General features: G+C 49.9%; 5 protein-coding genes across 5 annotated transcripts; 3 read left to right on the plus strand and 2 right to left on the minus strand.

Moving 5' to 3' along the window:
- Nucleotides 1–75: 75 nt before the first annotated feature.
- On the plus strand, nt 76–3,148 carry N7519_004331 (uncharacterized protein; the record flags this gene model as incomplete). Its single annotated transcript, XM_057291107.1, has 2 exons — nt 76–1,940; nt 2,050–3,148. 2 exons carry the CDS (start codon nt 76–78, stop codon nt 3,146–3,148), a joined length of 2,964 nt encoding a protein of 987 aa, XP_057152309.1.
- A 387-nt stretch (nt 3,149–3,535) lies between these two features.
- On the minus strand, nt 3,536–5,435 carry N7519_004332 (vacuolar protein sorting-associated protein 26; the record flags this gene model as incomplete). The annotated part of the gene is made up of 6 exons (XM_057291108.1): nt 3,536–3,765; nt 4,104–4,220; nt 4,341–4,365; nt 4,444–4,916; nt 4,998–5,337; nt 5,415–5,435. The coding sequence occupies 6 exons, from the start codon at nt 5,433–5,435 to the stop codon at nt 3,536–3,538; spliced, it is 1,206 nt and encodes a 401-aa protein (XP_057152310.1).
- A 1,386-nt stretch (nt 5,436–6,821) lies between these two features.
- On the plus strand, nt 6,822–7,648 carry N7519_004333 (uncharacterized protein; the record flags this gene model as incomplete). Its single annotated transcript, XM_057291109.1, has 2 exons — nt 6,822–7,071; nt 7,197–7,648. The coding sequence occupies 2 exons, from the start codon at nt 6,822–6,824 to the stop codon at nt 7,646–7,648; spliced, it is 702 nt and encodes a 233-aa protein (XP_057152311.1).
- A 518-nt stretch (nt 7,649–8,166) lies between these two features.
- N7519_004334 (uncharacterized protein) lies at nt 8,167–9,772 on the minus strand (the record flags this gene model as incomplete). The annotated part of the gene is made up of 4 exons (XM_057291110.1): nt 8,167–9,252; nt 9,316–9,338; nt 9,425–9,547; nt 9,604–9,772. 4 exons carry the CDS (start codon nt 9,770–9,772, stop codon nt 8,167–8,169), a joined length of 1,401 nt encoding a protein of 466 aa, XP_057152312.1.
- Nucleotides 9,773–11,449: 1,677 nt separating this feature from the next.
- N7519_004335 (uncharacterized protein) lies at nt 11,450–13,102 on the plus strand (the record flags this gene model as incomplete). The annotated part of the gene is made up of 1 exon (XM_057291111.1): nt 11,450–13,102. The coding sequence occupies one exon, from the start codon at nt 11,450–11,452 to the stop codon at nt 13,100–13,102; it is 1,653 nt and encodes a 550-aa protein (XP_057152313.1).
- Nucleotides 13,103–13,295: the final 193 nt, after the last annotated feature.

The following is a 13,295-nucleotide window of genomic DNA, read 5'->3' on the forward strand; positions in this document are numbered from 1 at the left end:
GATCAGCCGGCCTGGTCCATTATCTTCGAAACACTTCAATTTACTGGACTTGTGATTGGCATGTCTTCAAGTGCAATGGTCAAATCGGCTAGTGGGACTGGGGAGACTCCGGTCACGCCAGGAAACGATGTTCCAACTGCCAACCTTGGGACTGAGGTGATTGCGGTTCAAGCGGCTTCAACCAAAATGCTCGAAAGCACCAGCGACTTCCCAAGTTCATCTTTTGAGGAAATATTATTTGCCTTGTTGAATCTGTCAACATTTACGGAGCAGCACCGCAAACAGGGTGATGCCCAGGAAGTATCAGAACTTCCTCGAACGCCGCAATCCTCCCAAACGAGTGGACGCTTGCACCAAGGTTCCCGGCGCGTATCGCATACTGTCGGAAAATCAAGAATGCAAGATGAGGAACTCAAATTCGTGCTAGAGAAAGGAAACGAACTAGCCAAGGCAAATCTTAGGAGGCTGTCTTCGCTCGAGGAAGACGACAGCACGGCATGGGACCTACTGACGCAAAGTCTCATCTCGGCTTCCGCAAATACTACCGTCAGTCCAAATCTTCGCCTGCAGGCAAGCGCAATTTTGAATTCTCTTGTATTTTCTACAATGAAACAAAGGGACGAAGACGACGAGAAAGTCTACAATCAAGTGCAGACGAGGAACCTGCAGACACTGAAAGCCCTGGTTGCCTCGCTCTATGCATCGGACATGCACACCTCCAAGTCTTTACCGATAACCGTGATTGAAATACATGAACAGACTTTGGAAGTGTTAAACAACATTCTGGAACAGTATGCAGAAACTTTCGTGGACGGGTGGCACCTCATCTTCGATCTGATATCTGGTGTTTTCCAACTTGCTCCAGATCTTGGAACTGGGGACCAGTCTTCCACTCCGATAGAGCGCAGATCATCGGCTCTTCCAGCAGGCCCTCGTCTGGTACGCGCTGCGTATAAGTCTTTGCATCTTGTCGCATCCGACTTCCTTTCGCTGTTACCAGCGCCCTGTCTCTTGAGCTTGGTGAATGCCTTCTCTAGCTTTGCGTCTCAACCCCAGGATTTCAATATCTCCCTCACCACCACCTCGTTTTTCTGGAACGTTTCGGACTTTCTGCAGGGCCAGATTGAACAGATCTCAATTGGCCATGTTGATGTATCCGTCAGCGAAGAAGAGCTAGCCAAACTGGCTCATGAAGAAGACCCTTCTATTTCCCGGAACTCGTTGTGGCTGCTGCTGTTGCTTCGCATTGTCGATATCACGACAGACAGTCGGCCTGAGATTCGAAATAGCGCAGTCCATACGCTCCTGCGTATCTTCGACGCCTACGGGCAGCAACTCTCCCCCGAAGCGTGGCGTCTCTGCCTAAATATGGTCCTCTTTAAGATGGCCGAGGGTATTGAGACCCCTCTACTTCAAGCAAAGAACAATCCGAGCAGTGCAAAATCCGATGATTTCAAGGCGTGGGTGGATACGACAGTGGTGATGATCAAGGGTTTATCAAATTTGATCACGAATTTCTTCGAGACTCTTATGCACGATGAGATGTTCGATCAATCATGGAAGCGGCTTTTAAAGTACTTGCAAAGTTTGATTAACTTGCATATTTTGGACTTCAGCGAGGCCACATTTTTTAGCCTCTCAGCAATCCTCCTCCGGGTGCAGAATGGAGGTGAACTTAGCAACGATGCTCTTGAGTGTGCATGGCTTCTTTGGGCGAACGGACACCCTGCTGGCGACGAGAAGATGCTTGACTTGGACCAACCTAATCAGGATGCTGCTTTGGCCTATTTACATACATTCCAACAGGTCTATCGTCTTTACAAAGACCAGCTGACCATGAAACACATCGAAAACGTCCTTCATCATCTCAGCTTGCTTGTGTGGAACTCAGTCTCCCCGCGTTACTCTCCAGATGTTGACCGACCTTCGGCCCTGCAAGCGTTAGTCATTGATTGTATCAAGACGCTCTGCCTGAGAGAAAGAGGAGTCCCAGCCGGATATTCTCTTGTGTCTTGCCGAACTATCCGACTCAGCGCTATCAAAATGGAGCCCCGGTGGCGACACTAGAAGACCAGCGTTCGTGGCCTTCTCGAAATGCACAATCGATCTTGTTAGCTGGTACATTGCCGAATTCGGCATCAAGCAAGACGTCTTTACGAATGGTGCTCTTGCAAAATCCCTCGAACACCTCGGTGCTCTGATTGTGCAAAAGTACACATGGCAAGGGAAGGACCGCGAGCCGTTCCTATGGCAAAAGGCCACAACAGTATCTCTGAACGTTCTCCATGTTGCGGTCCCCTACGTGGAAAAGCAATACACAAAGACAAGCGAGTCCGAAACATCCCAGTTCTGGCGACGCATCGTCGACATCACAAATGGAATTGTTTCCGCGCGCGGCTTCCAAACCCAACAACTCCCGAACGCTCGAATCACCGCAGACGAAGCATTCGATATCAAAGCCTTCACCCGCCTGAAGACTCTCATTCTCCCATCCCTCGGAGCAGCAGCAATCCCAGACGCCGTCCGTCGCGACTTCGCCCGCGCTCTCTTCCACTCATCTTTCATCTACGCCCCCCTCCGCTTCGACCTACCCACCAGCGGCCTCGAAAACGCACCCTTACAAGACTTTTACACAGTACGCCCCGGCCGCACCTTCGACCCACCGCCAACCCTGCGCCCAGGAATAGCCTACGTCCTCCTAGACACGCTCTTCGAGCTCGCGGCACACTCGCAAGCCAAGGCCGAGACAAAAGCCGACGCCCCGTCCCCGCAGACTCTGCTCGCCCGCTCGATTTCGCCGTACCTCCTCCTGCGCTGCGCGATCTCGCTCAAGTCGTATATCGCAGACCAGCCGCTGCGCGGCTTGATGCCCCAGCCCACGCCTGCCCGCAAGGCCCTGCTCCATCTGCTGCTCCGCATGGTGGAGCTGAAGAGTGAGCCGTCGGCTATCCCGGATCCGCCTTCGCTGAAGACGGTCTCGGTTGCCGAGGCTGGGGATGCGGAGGAGAACCATTATCGGAAACATCTTGAGTGGATTTATCCGTTGATTGTGCGCGCTGTGCAGGTCGCTGGTAAAGAGCGTGATGATGGGCAGATTCTCCAGGCGCTGGGGAAGGTGTTGCAGGAAATTGGTAGGTTTGAGTATTAGAGGTAGGGTTTGTTGGCATGTGAATTAATACCCGGCTGTGTGTGTACTATGTACTATGGCGATCAATGCATTGTTTTACTTTATACTATAGATTCGGGATTCTCCTGGACCAATACATCAGAAAGGGAGGCATGGTACAATCTGAATCTAAAATGAGGTTCGATTTGGAACAGAGCTTGGCACGAATGTAGACAGAGTAAGGTATACTACAGAGTGATATCGTGACATAGCCGTGAGAGAGGATCAACGGATACAAAAGGAATAGTGAGTAGTAGAGGAGTAGGGGAAATCGAGATCAGAGACAAGAGGCGGGTATAGAAGAACAGATCCGCAGGTACCAAGAGCTGTAGAAAGACGCGAGAGATAATGAGGATAGAATAAGATCGTCTATGCTGCAGGCGCGGGAACGGGCTGAGGCTCCTGCCGAGGCGGCGCGGTGGCTTCTCTGCCGGGTCCAGCGGTAGCAGAGCCCGGTGGAAGAGCGGGCTGCTGGCGTTGTTGCTCGAGGAGCATCTGCTGCTGGATCTGCTGCTGTTGTGCGATCTGGGCGTTCGGGGCGATCTCGGGGGCTTGGCGATAGAGCGCAATTTCGGACTGTTTGAAGTAACGGCGGGCATCTGTTGTCGGGTTAGTTTGAGATTAACATCGAGATTGTAGGCCAATGATGTCTCAGGAATGGGGAAGAGTGTATGGTAAATCGTATGTGGAGTTGCAGTGCCAGAAGAGGTTTAGCGTGGGGGTATCGGGTTTTAGGGGGTTCAGATGGAAATCGGAAACGAAACGATGCAGCCTGGGCCGATTTGTATGGCTGTATTGGGTAACTTCATTTGCCGACGGCTATTGGATGCATTCTGCCTGTCTCTGCACCCCGCATTTTGGGACGTGTCATGGACTGATTTGAGGATTGCCAAGGGCGGGAAAGGCCGGGGAAAGAATGGAGTAATTGAAAGCATACCTTCGTCAATCAGTACCAGACTAAGATAGTACCTTGTCGAGTACTTCTTGTTGACATCGCGGAATGTCGGCGTCAAGTCAAATCCACCGAGGAACAGACGGATTGGAATGGTTTCACCTATAGCAAAAAGTCAGTTATGTCCCAAATTTACCCCAAGCTTGCCAGCCCTCGTGACAATCGTTACGGCCACGGCTCGGTGGCCGTGGCGGGGTCCAGAGTCTTCAGGTGTTCACTAACCTCTCGATGGCGAACCGTCCATAATCTGCAGGAGTGTTAGCATTCTGATGGTCTGCATTTCATGCCCCAATATCACATAAAGTGTGTTCAATAAGCCACATACCTCAAAGCGCACCAAAGTCTCACTCTCGTTATATTGATTTGGCGGGGACCCCGTTGTCTCTCGCCGGATGATAGACAATTCCATATGCTTGATCTTGAGTCGCACGAGCAAGAAATAGATGCGTCCAACGATCACATCCTTGAGATGATACTTGGATTTGGAGTATTCGAATTCGATATGCAGGCAGTCCTCGATACCGACGTCCATCTTGATAGGGCTGTTATTCTCAGGTGGCATACGGTACGAGTACACCCACAAGTCCTTTTCCCGAATGACATCCGCCATGCGCCGTGAGACGGTCACCCGGACAAAGTAGCGCAGCTTGACGTTGATGCCATTGTAAGACTCGTATTGCTTTTCGACGTTCTTGAAATTGAATGGGAAGGTCTGTGGATGGAGCAGCTCGCCGGGCGCGGCGAGCTCCTGAACCAGGGAAAGGAATTCATAATGGTTGCCTCGGTCGTAGAACATCTCTGTATTCCGAAAAAGGTGTTAGCGGCCAGTTTGCGATGGCGAATTCAGCCGGGAGAGGCTGGGTGGCAGTTCCCACGCACCAATCGTGCCAATAAATTGCACCTTAATCCCCGTGTGTTCCAGTCGCTTGCCATCCTTCGGTCTGATGGTCACAGCACCTTTGACGGACTCGCCATCCATGTACAGAGGGACCCGCTCGCGGCGGCCCTTGTCGAGCTTGACGTCAACGGTCTGGCGCTCATCGAGGTCTTCGAGGACCACGTCGATGTCGACAGGGGTGGAGAAGAAGAGCGAAGCCATAGTGGAGGTAATTGAGGCTGCAGCTATCGAGGCCCGAACCAATACGTCGGAGCTTTGATGATCTGGAGCTGTCGCGGTGGCCTGGATATGGCTTATGTAATACCGCCTCCGCGCCCCGCCCTGCACTGATATTCGACATGTACGGAGTATAGAACTGGTGATTGTATGAGATCTTGTCTGGATAGATATCCACGTACGATATTTGATACTCTCTTCATACTTAGCTCCACTTGATCTTCTCCGATATTAGTTCCAGAACTGTCATCAAAGCCAATACTACTGATCTACAACTACGGAGTACCTAGGTACCCGTTGGACTTTGGCTCTTCAGACATGTCAGATCCACTGACAGAGATTCCTCAACGTTTCCCACCGATTGGACCTGAAGCCTGTCTGCGCTGTCCTTCAAACGTCCAAATCCAAATTAGCCATACGGATCAGAACCCAGCACACCCTCTAAAGCACACCGGATAAACACGAGATCGGAAATGTCGGAATCCGCTTCCCGTCACAGGCACCTTCCCTCATGACCATTGACAAAACCAACGGAAAACGAGCTCTAGTCCAAGCAATGATCCGACTGGTTTACCCCGCTGGAAGTTCCCTTCTTCCCCGGATTTGAGGGGAAAGCAATGGCCGGGGTCTCATGCTTACCAGGCACACCTGGGTATCGGTGTGACTGTAGGGAATCATCGTGCATATTCCCTCATATTTTCATCCTTTTCATATGTCCTATCGGATGAGACTATATCTCTCCCGGGACATTTGTCTCCCCTGTGTTTCTGTGTTTCACGGGATCGAGTATCGGCAATCCGTGTACTCCGTACGATCAAGAATCGGGTGGATCTGCGAATCTCCCAGAGTGTGGGGGGGGCCGTCTCTCGGTGTCGACTTACTCGGCCTGTTGTTCGGCACGGGAGAGATAAAGAACCTTGAAATGACGCAGTTATTAGTGGGATCAATTCAAAATCCCACAAAATCCCACAACATTGGGAAGAATTGGGAAGAATAGGAGACAGATCCAGGTATCCCAACTGGCGGTGTCTTTCTAGCGTGGGGGGTGAGTTACGGTAATACCAAATACCGTGACATCATCAGGATACTTTTGCGTCAAGATGTATTTTATGGATTTTATGGATGTATTTTATCAATGTGTAGTAGTTCAATTAAGAGTTAATATAACAAAGTATACATCTTATAAGCAGAAAAGATAGTTATACATATAAATTCTATATTCTTTGAATGCTTGTCTATTCACTTTCCCGGATATAGTCCAAAAGATATCCAATTTAGCCTACATGTACATAACATCAAGAACCAATAACCGTACGAATGTTGTCCCCCACTCGGCTTCTGCTTGAATCTTTTTCTTACCCGACCCACCTACAATATAAGTACTTAGAGAAAGTATGCTCCAGGGTTTCTTATTTTCTTATTTTCTGATTTCTGAATCTTATAGACCTGTTATAGAACACTTTTTCCCGTGTATCACCGCAGCGTCATATCTCCACCCCGACCCAATTCTTAACGGAAATCCAAAAAGAGAGATAAACTCTCCATATCTCCCCCCCCAAAAAAGAACCAACACTTTTCTTTCCTACAACATGCTCTCCGCAGGGGAACGACCACAGCCTCCCCACTCTCCCGTAGTAGATTCCACTGTGAGTAAGGCGCGCATCATGCCCGACCTCGCCAACGGAGCCAACGGAACCAACGGAGTGACATCCTCCACACCCAAACCCGCTGAAATGCAACATATCTGGATCGTGACCGGGCCAGCAGGGTGCGGAAAGAGCACCGTCGGCAACGTCCTACGCACCGAGCTAGCCATTCCATTCCTGAGAAGGCGACGACGTAAGTACCAAGTACCTGAACTCAGACATACTACATATCACACACACCCAACCCATCCAATTGCGTTGAAGCAACTCCCAAAGCACCACCCCCAAATCGTATACACATAACTAATAAAACCTCAGTACCACCCCGCGGCAAACAAAGACAAAATGGGCAACGGCACACCACTCACAGACGAAGACCGCTGGGACTGGCTCATCTCTTTGCGCCGAGCAGCAATCGACGTCCTCTCCCCTCAGAATCCAACAACTTCCACCCACCCAACGGCGTGGTAGTAGCCTGCTCCGCGCTGAAGCAGAAGTACCGGGATGTGATGCGCGTCGCTGCATACGGCTCGCCATCGGTGCACATCCACTTCATCTACCTCAAGCTCAGCGAGGAGGTGCTGATGCAGCGTGTCACACAGCGCAAATCACACTACATGAAGAACAACATGGTGCACTCCCAGCTTGCGGTGCTTGAGGAGCCTAAGGAAGAGTGGGATGCTATTACTATCAATGTTGAGGGCACGGTGGAGGAGGTGCAGCGGAATGCTGTTGATGCTGTTACTGACAAGCTTGCTGAGTATAAGTGATTTTTCTTTTTCCTCTCCATCTTTCTGTGGATTGATGGGAGTGAATTCACTTTGTGTACTTGGTGGGATTGTCGGTCATCTCTCGTTGCCATGTGGGTTCGTGCGAAAATGAGTATGATCTATGCATGGAGGATTGTTTAGCATTTTGTTTCTTTTCTGTTCCTTTTCGGTTTTGTTGTTCCTCCCAATGGTGTTTGGTGTTGTGGCCGGCTTGGCTATGTCACCGGTCTGTTTTAGATCTGGCGTTCTCGATGAAACTCGCATCTCGAGCTTCTGTTTTGATATATCGACTGTCTGGCTTGGCAGGCCTCGCGATATCCTTTGTTCTGATGAGAATCTTCATTTCAATTGACCTGTTCATGTTTTTTGCATCTTTTCTCTACATGATGTACTAAGAAGCTCAATATATAATATATTGGAGCTCGCAAACTAGATAAACCACGCAGTGTCTTAAGATGTACTCAGATGTTATTATATGGATATAACTAAGTACTTTTATCAACAGTGACTTGTCTAATTTACCTGAGGTTTAGAAGCATGAGCTCGGGCGACTCAACCAGGTCCTTAACCCTGGTACCCATCCTTGCCATTGTCGCACCATCAATGACACGGTGGTCCGCACTCCAACTGAAGTTGACCATATCCCCGCGTGTAACCTGTCCATCCTCATCAAAGACCGGCACAGTTCTAGACTTACCCACGCCGAGAATAGCCACCTCCGTTGGCACAATCACCGGAGCCACGTATGTACCTCCGATATTGCCGATATTCGACACGGTGATAGTGCCACCACTGAGATCAGCGGGCGTCAACTTGCCAGCATTACCAAGGGCACTCAGCCGCGCAATCTCCGCGGCAATGTCGAAGATCGAGCGGCTGGCGACGTCCTTGATGTTCGGAACAATCAGACCGTTCGGCGTATCCATAGCAATACCGATATTGTGCTTGGCGCGCATGACTAGCTTTGGCTTTGCGGGGTCGGTGACATCAACTTTCGAGTTGAGAATTGGGAACTCGGTCAGAGCCTGTGAGACGGCCTTGACAACGAAGGGGAGGAAGGTGATTTTGGTAGGATCGCGTTTGTCGCTGGCGAGCTTCTTGCGGATGGCGGTGATGTCGTTGACTTTGAGTTCATCGGCGTAGAGGAAGTGTGGGGTGTTCAGGGATTTGGTCATCGTCTTGAACATCTGTGATTGGATCGGGGTCAGGTTGACAATTGACTCTGATTGCCGTGTGTCTGGTGAGCCCGACACTGGCGCGGGCACCGATGTTGGAGCCGCTGGAGAGTCTCTCTGGGCTACGAAGTTCAACACATCTTCTTTCATCACCCGCCCGTCTTTGCCGGTCCCGTTGACTTCGAGGATGTTCACGCCGTGGCTCTTCAATAGCCCGCGTACTGCGGGAACTGCAAGGGATGCATGCTTTGTCTTCGGTGTCTCATCCAGAACATTGGTAGGAGGAGGGGTTACTGGAGAGGACTCGGCTGCTTGAGTTGGAGCTGGGACCTCGGGGGCTGGAGTAGGTTCAGACGGCTCTGCCCTTGATTCGTGCGGCGGGTTATCATCGGGGTATTTTCCATCCGCAACTTCGATGTCGCAGAGTGCCTGCCGAAGCCTGTTAGTATGGTAATTTCAGTGCGAGTGCGCAAGAGTAAAGGTAGTACACACCCTTCCCGTAGGCACTGTATCATCTGTCTCGAAATGTAGTTTTTTTGATAACGCCCTCGTATCTCGAAGTAATCTGGGTTCGTTAGCCATTAGCCCATGGTATGGGAACAAAATGAGGCAGGACTCACATCATCGACAGCTTTATCCGACTGATATTGGCACAAGGGCTTCCATTCCTCAATATGAGCCCCTTCTTCCACGTACCATTGAATGATCTGGACTTCGGTGATGCCTAGTAATTGTAAGTAAATAAATTGAGCAATAAGGTAGGAATTAGGTATAGATTACCCTCGCCAACATCCTTTAGAACTTGGGACTTAATCCCCCATAGTAGAGAGCTGGCATGGAATCTCCGGGACAAGAGCGGAGGTAGGGTGGAGCGAATGCGGAGGCGATTCTGGGGTAGACAAGGCCTGAAGTTGCGGGCAGCGAGACCCCCGCTGCGGCTGAAAGTCATTATAGAGGAATACAGTTGTAGAGACAGATTCAAGAGATGTTGTTTGAAATTCCTGAAGAGAAAAGGAGCATTGTGTCTATTTTATTTGGCACTCGAGCATCGACTGTTCTGCCCGCACGCCGACGCTAACCGATGCTACCCACGTGATCTCCCCGCATTTATGCAAGTATGGGGGAAGTATGGCACTGACGTTATGGCCTCGTTTCTTTGCTTCTTTGTTTATTTTTCAAATTACTAGACCCTTATTGCCGTTGGAAATGTTATAAAGAGTCAATTGTGAAGTATCAATTGGGACATGTTAAGCAAATATATATCACATAGGCTACATGGATACCAGGGCAGTATAATATGAAGCAGACTAACAAATAGAGCTCAGAGGGCAGTTATATTAGTAGGGACAATTGGAGTAAGATGCATACAAACAAAGGGATTCAGTCTACTTATCCCTAGTCCAAGGTAATCAGTCAAAATCCTCCCTGGGTGGCTGAGTGGGTGAGAGACACAAGGTCGTCTGATTGCTGGGTAGAACAATGAGCCCGGGTGACACCGCATTGGGAAGCTCAGTCAATGGTGAAACTGGTCAGGGTTTCGATCCTCGCGCCAGGAGTAGTTGGGGTACGGATTCTTTTTTTTTCCTCCGCTTTCTCTCTCTTTCTAAGTGAAGAATAGCACCTCCATCATGCAAGGTGTAATGATGTGGACGCTACAATGGCTTTTAGGGACCATGCCTTAGTTCTTACACCTTTAGGTAGCATACAACCTTGGAAGAATATGCCCATATTAGCCGCTTATGTAGCATTGTCATGTCTGTTTTAGTTTTCTTTTTATGCCATTCTGGTAGGAGATAATCTTGGGAGCATTTATCCAAGCCCTTCCAAGGTTTCTTTCTTCACTTCCTCACACTTCCCTAAAGAAATGCTTGTCGACCCTCGCTGCAGCCTGAGGGCGGAATACTACAGGTGGTGCATACATAATCAAGAGCAACGGGAAATTCCCAGTTCACGGGGTGTTCGAACGGCCGATTTACCTAACGAAACAAGACCTTCTCAACGGCGCAGTTGCACCGGTCGTAAGGCATTGCCTCGAGTTCGATATCCCTTTTCTCCGAGACTTCGTCACCAAAACGGATATGAAATCACTGGACTTACTCGTCTGTCTTGAACTTTTCATCACACTTGTGCTTCAACTTTTCCATCATTTCAACCTTATCAGATTGAACTCTTCCCTATCCGTTACTCTAATCCGAGCTTATTCTCACAGCTCAACTGCAGTAATGCGCTTTATTTCTACAAGAAACACGAGAAAATATCTCGGAATCTCCCCGAATTATGTCCGCTTGTCAGAAGTGGAGACGACATCAACATGATCCTCGTCACCTTAACTCAATGCGGAAGCCGAGGCCGACCCTTCGAGGCCCGAAATCCACTAGTATACTAGACACCGGGACACCAGATGACGAGGCACGGAGTACATTTGCTGCACAAACCTTTAACCGGTTTCAAGTTATAACTGTGCCAAGCTTACCAACACCACTACGTTACTGCACAAGTTACGTAGGTCGATTACACCGGCGAAGAAGCTTACCAAGTATAAATACATCGTCGGTCCATTGAGTCCTGGTCTTGTACTTCAAGATTTCAACCGCTTCAACCTTCTTTTAGCGGTACAAAAGCCATTATGACCCTCCTGCCCAAGACCCTGGCCTCACTGGGCCTGGTGGCTGCTGTTTCCCAAGCCCAGCTTTGGGACAAGGTCATCCAAACTTCCTACGGCCCCGTCCAGGGGTTCCAGTATTTTAACCAGTCTATCCTGGATGAGTACTTCGATGGCGCCGAGTCCAACGTCGCCGCTTTCTTAGGGATTCCCTTCGCTGCCGATACAGGGTATCAGAACCGGTGGAAGCCACCACAGCCCCGCGAGTCATGGAACAAGGTCATGAAGGTCACGGACTTTGGCCCTGCCTGTCCTAGTGCTTCAGCTTCAGACATTAGCGAGGACTGCCTCAGTCTCAACATCTGGACCAACGCTCAGACCGCTGATGCCAAACTTCCTGTCATGGTCTGGAATCAAGGGTCTGACGAAACCAGCAACAATGAGTGGTGGTACGGTGGTGGCATGGCCTTGAAGGACGTCATTCTCATCACCTTCAACCGGCGTGATGATGCATTCGGCTATCTCGCTACCCCTGAGCTCAACGAAGAAGGCTACAAGCTCACTGGCCGCAAAACCTCAGGCAACTATGGTGTTCTGGATCAACTGGAAGTTCTCAAGTGGGTGCAGAAGAATATTGCCAAATTTGGTGGTGATCCTGATCGCGTTACTCTCGCTGGTCAGTCTTTCGGCTCTTCCCAAGTCTACCATGCAGTCAATAGCCCTCTCTTCACCGGCTACTTCCACGGCGGTATCTCCCAGTCCGGGATCAGATACCCCTACGATACCATGCTGGCTGGCCTCGCCACCTCGTACGTCAACATGTCTACTGCTATCTCCAATGGCGCTAGCTACATAAAGGCCCACAATGTTTCTACAATTGAGGAGATGCGCACGCTCTCCATGGAGAGCTTACTGGTTGGTTCCTCAGACCGCGTCACCAACAGCTCCATTTGGTGGGTTACCGCACTCACTGCCGGTTATCCTCTGATCTTCAAGCCCGTTCTGGACGGCTATGTGCTTCCATCCAAGTACATTGAAACCCTGGTCAATGGCCCTGCAAACGATGTCCCCGTGATTACTGGTAACACCAAGGACGAATCTGGTGCCTCTCCCAACACCGACTATACCGTTGAAGAGTACGAGTACTATTGTGGACTCAAGTACGGAAACCTCTCCAGCGAATACTTCAAGCTCTACTCCGACCACGACAACGATACCATTGCCTCTCAGGCCTGGAACGCTGCTGCCCGTGATCTCTCTCTTGTCGGATCATGGGCCTATGCCACTGATTGGTACAAGTCTGCCACTGCGGGCTTCTATACGTACTATTGGACCCATGCGCCCCCAAGCCAGAACCAAGGAGCTTTCCACCAATCTGAGATCATGTATGCCCTTGGCGCTCTCTATGCCAATTCTGATACGTACGCTTTCACCAAGACCGACTTTGAGATCCAGGAGAAGATGTCGTCCTACTGGGCCAATTTTGCGAAGACTCTCAACCCCAACAATGGCGGCTCCTACAGTGGTAGCGAATCGTTGCCGCGTTGGAGCCCCAACAGTGCCAATGGTACCCAGGTGGTCATGGAACTCGGTAACCAGTTCAAAAATGTGCCCATTGCGAAGCCAAAACAGGTGGAGTTTATGATGGACTACTTCCACCAGCAGGTTCCCTACTAGATAGACTCCTTTTGGATTGAAAAGGTCTCTAACAGACCAATCAATCAATGAGAGTCAGTAGGTGTAGAGTAGTCAAGTCAGGGTACCCCCATTGTCCAATAAATATGTTATAGTTTCATTTATTTATCTATTCTTCAGATTGTTAAACAATTCTCGGCTTCTGAAGATATTGGGAAGTTACGACCACACACCA

Source organism: Penicillium mononematosum (assembly GCF_028829835.1).
Source record: "Penicillium mononematosum strain IBT 11891 chromosome Unknown utg000002l:1.0-8112719.0:1.0-8118358.0, whole genome shotgun sequence".
In the NCBI taxonomy this organism is placed as follows: domain Eukaryota; kingdom Fungi; phylum Ascomycota; class Eurotiomycetes; order Eurotiales; family Aspergillaceae; genus Penicillium; species Penicillium mononematosum.